General features: G+C 36.7%; 2 protein-coding genes across 2 annotated transcripts in view; both read right to left on the bottom strand.

Moving 5' to 3' along the window:
- The window catches only part of chmp4ba (charged multivesicular body protein 4Ba), an 8,731-nt gene extending 2,684 nt beyond the window's left edge, over positions 1–6,047 (bottom strand). Inside the window, exons 1-2 of the mRNA XM_079242543.1 lie at positions 5,691–6,047; positions 185–362 (exon numbers count right to left, since the gene is read on the bottom strand). Coding sequence (XP_079098669.1) covers positions 185–362; positions 5,691–5,874 — 362 coding nt within the window. The 5' untranslated portion in view covers positions 5,875–6,047. The remainder of the gene's footprint in view (positions 1–184; positions 363–5,690) is intronic.
- Positions 6,048–6,762: 715 nt separating this feature from the next.
- LOC306757023 (ciliary microtubule inner protein 1-like) lies at positions 6,763–8,601 on the bottom strand (the record flags this gene model as incomplete). Its single annotated transcript, XM_079241987.1, has 4 exons — positions 6,763–6,918; positions 7,633–7,731; positions 8,015–8,096; positions 8,543–8,601. 4 exons carry the CDS (start codon positions 8,599–8,601, stop codon positions 6,763–6,765), a joined length of 396 nt encoding a protein of 131 aa, XP_079098113.1.
- Between the last annotated feature and the right edge of the window lie 1,984 nt (positions 8,602–10,585).

Below are 10,585 nucleotides of genomic sequence, written 5' to 3'. Positions count from 1 at the left end.
TAAAAGATTGTAGTTTCCTGTAAGAAACGTGAAGCACATAAAAACTAGCTTTGACCAAATAAAACTGGAGGAAACGCAGTAATGAGCTGCTCTGGAAATTACAAGTACAAAAAAAAAACCCCAAAGTAAAATGCAAAGTAAATGAAGGAACATTTTCTGGAACCATCTCCAATGCGCGGCTTACATGTTTTCATGCGCAGCCTTCATAGCTTTCGCAGCAAAGCCCATGTTTTTGAGCACTTCTGTGTTCGTGTTGGCGTTCTCTAGCGCCTCCCTCTGGAACTCGATGGTGGATAGCGTCCCGTCAATCTGTGCGAGCTGCTTCTCGTAGCGCTTTTTCCTTTTCAGGGCTTGCAGGGCAGCTGGTTGGCGAGAAAGGAGTGAAACAAAATCAGTTTGATTAGCATGATCAACATGATGAACTATGCACCATATCATTTGATTTAAATTCAGATTCTGTTTAATCAAAGAGGTGGAGATTGAAACACTCTGATGCTACACCAAAAACTTCACGTCCATCACGGGAACACACACAACTGAAAAACAAGCAGAATCATTGGAGGTATTTCTGAGTTGTATTACAGCTTAAAATTGATCTGATATTCTTTGTAGGTTTTATTAATGCCAACATTTTACCTGCGATCTGAACTTTAAGAAATGTTTTGTATCAGATCATTCAAAAAGTTTAATTGTTTACTGTGAAGTGTTTTTTTTTTTTTTAAATCACCATTTGTTGGTAATTTATTGAAAACTGGTCTGCAAAGTAGTTTGGAAAACAGCACCACCAAAGGGTGTTTGCAAAGGTGTAGTCATTCATTTTAATGACTGTCACCAGAGAATAATATACTAAAAATGTATCAAAAAATAAAGACAGGGAAAGTAATTACAAAAGGAAACATATATTATTTATAAATTAGCTTGATTTAAATAACCACGCATTGTTCATTTTTGCTTTATGATTAAAACTGGAATTGCAGTATCTGCAAGGCATCTGTCTTCTCCCAAATTAAGCAATCATTATCACAAACAAACAAAGCTGATAAAAGCATGTTCATTATCCCCGCTTTGCAGTAACAACTGTTGCCATGCTCTGTTGTTGCCATGATTAAAGACTGATCTGAAAATACCATCTGAGCGCAATCTGTGTGCAGACACATCATGTTTCACACTGTTACAGGTGTGTTTCTCACAACCTCATAAAAACTGTCTTGAAGAGCAAAATGTCTGGAAAACTAAAAGCAGCTGCAGCTTTCCTTATGTGGGTTGAACACTGGTAATTCCTGTTTGCTGCTACACACAGTGAAACTGAGCTAACCTGCTGAGTCACAGCAGTGGGAGAATAACAAGGAAGTAACTAAATACACAGGAGTCTGTGTTGTCATCTCATTTCAGATTCTGGATCAGAGTGGGATGCAAAAGTTGGATCAAATGGGGATTTTCACCGCTGTGTAAGGTTCAGTGGGAACAGGCAGCTGTCACTATAATCCACACTCTGGTAAAGACAATATGCCACCTTGTGGTGCAGCTCTAGAACTGAAAGTTTTGGTCTCAGATTGTCTTCATTCCAAACAGAAGGAAAGAGACAAACCCAAGTGAAGAAAATTTAAAACACCTTTGTTGGTGCAAAAAAAAAACCCTTACAAGCAAGAAGTCATTGTTTATCTCTCCACATATTTAAAAGGCAAGGAGAAAAAAAATCACTTTAAAGCTTGGGTAGGTAATCTTTCTCAGACATTTTCTTTACTCTGGGTGAAGTGGTTCCCCGTTCTGATAGTAGTCTATACGTTTTGTAATCATGAACAATATAGTTAGACCCCTCAGTTTACTGTAAATCTGTAAAACATCTGACAATCAGAACGTTCGGACTGAAATGGAGTTGTTCATTTCTTATATTTTGTAAGCTTTTTCTCCCAGCTCCCCTCCTCCCCCTCCTGCAGCGCACATCCTGCATATAAACAGCGTGTTAGGATGAAAATACAAAGTAGTAAAGAAGAAACTCGGAAGGCAAACATGGCTGAGAAAATGCAGGAAGGATTTCCCGACCCGGCTCGGTTTATTTGCCTCCTCCCGTTAAACAGCCGAGAAAGAGAAAATTGTTGGTGGAAAAAGCTGCGAATAAAAAAAGCCTTGGAGTGGGAGGAGCCAAGACAGGGCGCCACTTTCAGATCTTGCTAGCTCCCCAACATTACCTACCCCGACTTTAAGTAAAATTTTACAATGGATTATTTTTATTTATTTGAATTTTTTTTTTTTATTTAACAAAAAAAAAAAAAAATTGGGAAGCAAAAAAATCCCAATTTTCGATTTTTCGTTCGATTTTTCCACTCCAATTTACACACCCACATACAACATAAAGTGCTGATAACACTGGCTTCTTTTGCCCAATAAATCTTACTTGATGCCAAGTCTTTTTTAAGCACAGATGTCAAACACTGTGTTTAAACTTCGACTCCTCCAGCAGTGTCAAAGCAAACACACACCCACCTTAACAAGAAAGCTACAAGAACCAAGGTGTTATCAGAGCGTTCCATATGCATTTACTTTCACATAATGTTTAGGTTTTTCACATATTTCATCACATCTTTACAGTTTCTAAAACAGGAAAAATCCATTCGTGTCAAGTTTATAAGTATAACCTTAAATATATTAGATTCAGATAAGAACAAATTGAGAAAAGTGTTTTTTTTATCTTGACATTGATTTTTCGAGCTTCTTTTTAAATTCCTGCTTACACTAAAGACTTATTTATAGCATGATACAATGGCATCACTTTTCATACACAAAGATCACAAACTCAAGTCACAGAAAGAAATGTCAGTCAACCACTTCTAATCTCACACTCTCAGTTCAGCATTTCAATACTCTGATTAATGACTAAACGTGCAACTTTCCGCTACAAGCAGGCGCTTCTCTGCCAACTTTGCAAAGACAGCCTAACCGATCAGTAAAACGTTACTTTTAAAAGGTCTTATATTATGAAAAATTCAGTTTCTAATGAGAAAATATCACCTGTCGCACTTGCTTGCTCCAGTTTTTAGTGAATGTGTACAAAAACAGGTAAGTCTGAGAACTTTTGGAAAGGCTGAAATGAAGGGCCAAGGCTGAATTTGGGGTGATACACTTTAAAAGCAGTGTTGTTGGACATCTTACACCAATATTGAATTATTGAAAGAATATCTAATATGGTATCTTTAACACCCATAATGTTGTAATAAAACATCTTGCAACCACTTTGATGATGGAACTTTCCATTCCTCTTCCATTATTTTAATATTTCATTTAGAGAAATTAAAGTCTTTGTCTCTTTTGAAGAAAGACAAAAAAAGTGTTTGCAACTTTAGATGCATAACATGTCATAAGAATATTGAGTTTATGAATAAATAAGTGACCTTCATCACACTCTGCTACCTCTGAACATTTCAGCAGTCGTGCTGCTCATTTCTATGGTTAGCTCTGCATTCATAACACAATGACACCTAGACTGTTTTCAAGAAAAGCAGCTATCAATATCTATTTCTCTCTCTGTGTGAGCAAAAAGTGCACACACACACACACACACACAAGTTCTGCACTCAACTTTGTGGTTGGTCATGTCCACCAGGAGCCAGACAGCAGCTGACAGTTTCAGCTGTATTAGATTATAAGAGCAGCTAGAACAAATCCTACCCTGGAAATACCATTACGGGATGTTTCAGGAATCATCATTAGATTATGCAGGTTGCAGAGCCCACTATTCAAATGACACAAACACTCTGAAAATCCAACTTTCTCTGTCCGACATCAGCCAGGGCCCTTTTAAGGTCAATTTTATAACTCCAGTAAGAGGACAAAACAATTGTCCTCCGTGAGTACAGCTAGGGATATCACAAAGTTAAGTAATCAGTATATTTGCAATTAATGATTTAAATGCTCCAAATAATTTTAAAGACTGTATTATACGTGATTCTTGGCTTTTATAAACAAAATAAAATGTAAAATAAAAACATCTCTTTAAATGCCTGAATGAAGATGCCACTAATGGTGGCTGTTACAACTACAAGCCCATCTCCTAATCATCTTCTCATCCTAAAAGCTTTATGTATCTAGCTTGGAGGAAAAAGTAAAGTAATCTGAACGTAGTTAAGTTTTTCTTGAAATACCTGAAACTAAAGTGAAAGTATGTGGTGGCAGTGGAAGGGGGAGGGTACAGAGGCTGGGCTGGGCGCTATTTCACAGATGCAGTTATCATGGCAGGTTTGGTATGCTGGCGATGTATTGTGTACTTTTATTTGTACCAGTGCAAAGATGTGTGAATAAAGAACTATATTGAAAATCAGGCTCAAAACAAATGCAAGGAGTCAGAGCAGAACTATAAAACCTATATGGTCGTATGTTTGTTTGAGACTAGCTTACAGGGGTTGTGGTATAAATGTTAGTCTGGAGCTTTAAGCTGTGGTTTCAGAGCTTCCTGCAACAACAGATAAAAAGAAAAAAATACACATTGTATTCTGCAGCTGTACAATATTGAGAAAACATACAATGTATAATCTTGTCCAATATTGTTCCTACAGTATGACTCAACTTCATTATATGGTGTTGCATTGAGGTGTAATAATAATGGCTGAAGTCCACTTCTGCACCTGGGAGTTAGTCGTAAAACATGAACACAAAGAAAACTTCCTCTAAGTGCAATCAGACCTTGTCTCAAATGTTCGTAGGAAAAACTGTCTGAAGCAATAATTGCTGTTCAAGTTGTCTTTTTCAAAATTGATATTGCAGGTGGAGATTAATGCAATAAGCAGCCAGAAATCAACCTAAATGCTCAATGAATTGTTTTATACCCTAATAGGAATGTTTACTTCCTCTTCAATGTACTGAAGAGCCTTTTAAATTGATTGTGAATTTGTGCTATATTTTACAGCCAGGCATCTGACAGTATTCAGAGATGTGTTAAATCATCTTCATTTGTGCTACAATGAAGGTAACAACCTACCTGTCTTATCAAATATGTCTGATTAACAACTCTAATCAGGAACAAAACTAACTGAAGCTGCCCAACATGCCCAACCTAGAAATGTAAGCAGCTGCATACCAATAGAGCTGAAAATATGAGCTATGTCAGAAATCCAGGATTCAATTATTTTAATATGTATCTCAGTGAAACAAAAACAATATGAAAATGTAAACTTTGTTTAAACTTAGTGATTTTATACTACAATCTTCCTAACTTTCATGGAATAAAATTATTAGTAGTCTGATTATTACTAAAGGTAGTACATGTTTTAAAAATCCCTTTCCCAAGAAAATGTTTCCCACAAACAACAGAAAACCACACCTACACATCAAGTGGAAAACATGTTAATCTTCTATGACAGAAAATGTAACGTAAAACCATTAATTTGATGTTTTAGATATACACTGGTTCAGGAAGGAAAATAAGCGAAATTAGTTCCAGAAAAATACTTTACATAACTTGACAACTGGACTGAACTGGACACTGCTTTATAGGATCTCTCCGCACATTACTTAGGTTTTAAAACATTTATAAGATATGTTAATTGCGTTGAAGCGAGACATTTAAATATGGAGTCCCGTGACAGGCATGTCCAGGTAGGCAGCCAACTTCATTACAATTAGCATGATGCTAACCAGCCAACGACATTTACTTTATCCAAACAAACAAACAAAACAACCCAGGAGCTTTTCCTTACCTCGCTTGTTTTTCGTGCCATTCTTCTTTGCCGTCATTAGCTCGTGTTCGATTTTTTTCTCTAAAAACTCCTGTTTTTTGGCCAACATCTCTTCTGTCTCCCTGAGTCGCTGGACAGCCTCCTGGGGTGTCGGCGCCTTCCCACCCTTACCTCCGCTGCCGAAGATCTTACCAAACAATGACATTTTGTCACTAAATGTAAACAGTAGCTACAGTTTAAAGCAAACAAAAACGTCTAATACTTTCACTTTGTGAAAGTAAAGACAAAAATTTTTAAGGACTCCGACGTCGCACTCCAAAACTATTTTCGCGAAGCCAAAAGCTGCTGCTCCTGCCGCTGTTGTTGTCCTCTCTTCTTCCGCCTTTCCACAAAGGCCTCGTGATGTCATTACGTAAGCGATAGAACGTGACGCATACGTGGTGACTCACCACAGCAGGGGGATTTCACAGTTGAGCAAAAACTACCTTAAAATAGAGGAGACTTTTGTTTTCATCATAAGCAGGCCCAGAGTGTTCCAGAGCCCCCCTTCCCCTCCGCAACATTGTGAAAATTGTGAATGATACACCGTGAAACAACATTTCTAACATCTGTCAGCCAATGGTACCAATGGCAATACACTAGACACTGTGGTGAAACTATCTGGCTTTTATATACATTTTATTTCATATCCAAACTATTGGTGTTTGCCCTGCATGGGCCCCAAGTGGGCGTGGGCCCCTGGGCCTGTGCCCATCATGTCCATTCAATAAGCCAGCCTTGATCATAAGATATGTATCTGAAATGCTTTCAGAAATGTTTATTCGTTTTTTAGGAAGTACCAGTATATTACAGCAGAGACCATAAAATAAGCTAAGTTACTTTGTATTTTAACCTACTTCAGCAGAGTTTAGCATACATGAAAACTAGTTTTTTTTATATAGTTAAATAAAAAAATAAACACAAAATAAATTAATAAAATGTCCATTCTTCAATGTATGTATCAATGACACTTTTTTAATTATGCATTTGTATAATTACATTTTATTTATTTATTTATAAAACTGTTTTCCATGAGTCAAGGCAAAACTGCCAATCAGTAGCAGGCATCGAAAGGCCAGCCCAACTCCTTGAGAAAACTGCGTCTACCATGATGAACTGTGCTGTACTTTTCCAGCTGAAGATGAGCGTGACCCGAACGCCAACCAATCAGCGCTTGAGTTGTCTGTGGAACAGGAGGAGATGGACCAACCTGGTGGAATAAAACATGATGAGAGAAAATACAGAAACCGTGAAAACTATGTACGTTTTTAATACCTCTAAGTTTCCTCATGTGACAAAAAATATGAAAGAGGTTTGGTACATTAAAAAAAAAGTTCAAACATAAATATAAATACAAATGCAAATATTGTTTGTACATTTCTAACTGGTGTCATGTCTAATTCTGGCTTAATCATTTTTATTCTTCAACACACTTTATCCTGTGGCCTTTGCTGGATATTTTCCATATTTCTTGAGGACATCAGTGTCTGCTACAGTTCATCTGACGTACATGATTTTTAGGTCTGACACGTCTTTATTTGCCCCTCTCTGGTCCAGTTTCCTCCCATCGTTGAGAACACACTACACAACATTCTCTCAGCAAGTTTGGAGCTAATAGCTCTGATAACTAACAGCTTGATTGTTGTCTTATCACTTGCTCTGTACCCTCCTTTCTCTTTCTATTGTCATCTGATAATATCTTCTTTGGTTTCTTTGTTGAATCAGTAAGGCTGCGTATTCAAAACAGTTGGTGTGTTAATATTTGTTAAATAGTACAATTTCTCGTGGTGTACCAGAGAAAAAAAGTTGTACAGTGCGACGCTTAAGACCACTTCAAATAGGGTCAGATTTGCTGCTTGGATGCGCAAAATGAGGAAATAAGGGGGAGTGATAGATGTTCTATATTTACATAGATAAAACATACATGGTTGTGTTTTTGCAGCGTGGTCAGGGATGGAACCACCTCATGACTGGGGAGTCCCACTTTGAGTGTCTCCTTCATCTTCACACTCTCCATCTTGTACTGAAATACACAGGGAAGCTTGTGTGATGACAATAAATTTTATTCACATTTCTAAAAGTATATATTTCTCTTTCTTTGCAGATAAAAGGCTGAAAGTCGTTTTTATGCCAAAGTGTCTAATCAGTATTCTTTCCTACACGGTCCATGTATTATTGTCTTCTACGCTTTATGCTTTATTTAGAGGATATAAATTGTAAACCGTCTCCATGCTCTGTTGTCTATCACTTTATCATTAAGAATTCAATAAAACAAGTGGAGTGTGTGAGTGTGTACATGTGTATACCTCTTTGTAGATGTCGGTCAGGAAGCCCCACTTCCTTGGCCAGACTTCAGCAGAATCCTTCTCAAGTTTTACATGTGCTTTCCTAGACGCACAAACACATGAACTTTTTTTTCTGGCAACCTAAAGTCTTCATAAAGTCTTAAAGGAACACAGCATACATTTTCAACATTAAAATTGATTTCTTTTGACAGGACTCTGGCATTCATCATACAGATAGCATGTTCCTGGTCATCACTTAGTTTTATAACCAAGTTGTTATGCTTGTCAGGGTAATTCACCAAATTTCCTTACTAACTGCTTACTGGATAAATTACTATGTAATACAGCAAAAATGTCAATTAACCATATAGATAACAGAAACAGAAATATTACATACAAAAACTGTATGTTTCTAAAGGATGCACTGTAATCTTATAGGTTTATAAACAAACACAACCTAGTAAGAAAAAAAAAAAAAAAAACTCCATCCAATTAGAGGAATTGTCATTGTATGCAAGCAACATCAAGCAAGTCAGTTCAGGTGTTTACCAGATTTCGTCTTGATGCACAATATTGATGGGTTCAGATGTTCGCTGGGAATCGGCCATCTGTCCTGAGTGAGTGTATGGGTATTTGTGTGTGTGTGAGACTTCTTTTTCTCTGCCCAGCTAATTTTTCACCTGTGTGTAAGTTACACTGACAGACCTGTTTACTGTTGTCATAGAAACGGGACTTCCTGATACTGCCCTGTGAGTGTAACCATGGAGGAGGCGGGATGGAAATGTTGCAGGATCACATGACATTCACACAGCTTTCATTTTTTAAGATCACTCCAATTCATGGAGTGCCTGTATAATTGATAAACATGTTAACATGTAAAGATAAATTACATGCATCATGCAATAAATCTCACTATGAAAAATAAATTTGCTGACTTGCTACATTGTGTTTAAACTGTGGGTCTAAGCAGAACAGTTCATAAAAAGGTTACAAAAAGTTACAGTAAAAGAGAAGGAATGTACTTTACCTGCAGTATACTACACATTAAGTTCATATCACTGTCTGATATACACACTCACACACAAGCATGTTGGCAGATGCATGATGAAGACAAACTCATGAAAAGAATTACCTTGGAATGTGCTTAACAACTAGTGGAAAAATAAACCTGGTCTGTTGGCTAACACAAAATTTTGCTTTCTTAAAACACTGTTTTCATCTGTCGTTTTTAGAACATTTCCATCTTTTATTCATGGACACATGCACTACATCACTAAAATGAGAGGAGACAACAGTTTTGCCATGTGTACCCCAAACAAATCTTTGCTCAACCGAGTGGTGAATGGACAATGAAAGTAGAGCACTACCTAAAGTGTCCACCAGCGATGACCTCAGAAAGTGACGCTCAGAAATTGTTTGCTGTAGAATATTTTTATTAATGCGAGTGAAATAAACTTCTCTTTGTTCAGTCCTACTAACATGAAGTGACACATTAATATGATCATAAGTCCGGCTGTATGAAAATTCACCAGGAAGACTGTAACTGCTGAAGTTATTTACTGGCTGTGAAACAGATCACACTCAGGCTTAGCTCATGATAAGGTATCAGGTGAGGAAAAAACTGTTACTGTATCTACTGTATTGGTAAATGGTAAATCTAAATTTACCATTTGTATACATTTAATATCAAGTTAAATGACTTCATATAGAATAATTATATGATGCGACCATATGACGGGGGATTTGTTATTTTTTGACAAATTCATATAATGTAAGAAGTTCCCATGCAGTTGATTCACTCTGTCTTGTTATAAGTAAAAACACACTGGAGTAAGAGTTTTATATTTTCCATCAACATTTACCATGGATGGCTTTTGTTGATGTTTTTTGTTTAATCTTTCGTTTATCTCCATCCTCTGTGAAGCAGTCTGTCACTCTTTATTGTGCCTGCTGATGTACCTGGTGAGTAAACAACAAAACTTGTGTTTGCACAAAGCACTACACAAGATTCCGAGATTAATAATTTAGTCCAAAAATATTTATTTGACTTTCATAAAGGCCCCTCTTTAGTGGACACTGTCGTTAATGCCACGTCTACGTCCTCAGCAACCTCAGTTTTCACCATGCAGTGCCACTAGTTTACCCAGCGGAGTGACCAGATAATCTCATCCAGGAATGATCAGATATTCACAGGGTTGCATCCTATAAAGGATCATTTAATGTTCTGTTAAAGACAAGATGACTTAATCTTACACCACCATTATACCTGCAGACAGTGAAGAAAGGTCAAGCAGATGTTCACTTACAGCATTATTTACAGGTATTTAAAAATATTTTTATTATATTTGACAGTCTGCTTTTTTATATAGTTTTGTACATTTTCATTTAGAGAACATATAAATGAGATAAGAGGTTATTTTAATGATTCAACAGTTGTAATGTTAGTGGGTCTTTATTGCAGCACAAAGCAGTTAGTTTTTTTTAAAACTAATAGTCATGAAGCAGTTGATGTGCTTACAGTAAATACATTTAGGTATTTATTATTTTTAGTGGGTCTATGACATTCAGTGCTTGATATTACTTTGAATATAA

The sequence above is a fragment of the Telmatherina bonti genome (genome assembly GCF_933228915.1).
Source record: "Telmatherina bonti genome assembly, chromosome: 6".
NCBI lineage: Eukaryota > Metazoa > Chordata > Actinopteri > Atheriniformes > Telmatherinidae > Telmatherina > Telmatherina bonti.
This window is presented reverse-complemented; position numbering and strand designations above follow the sequence as displayed.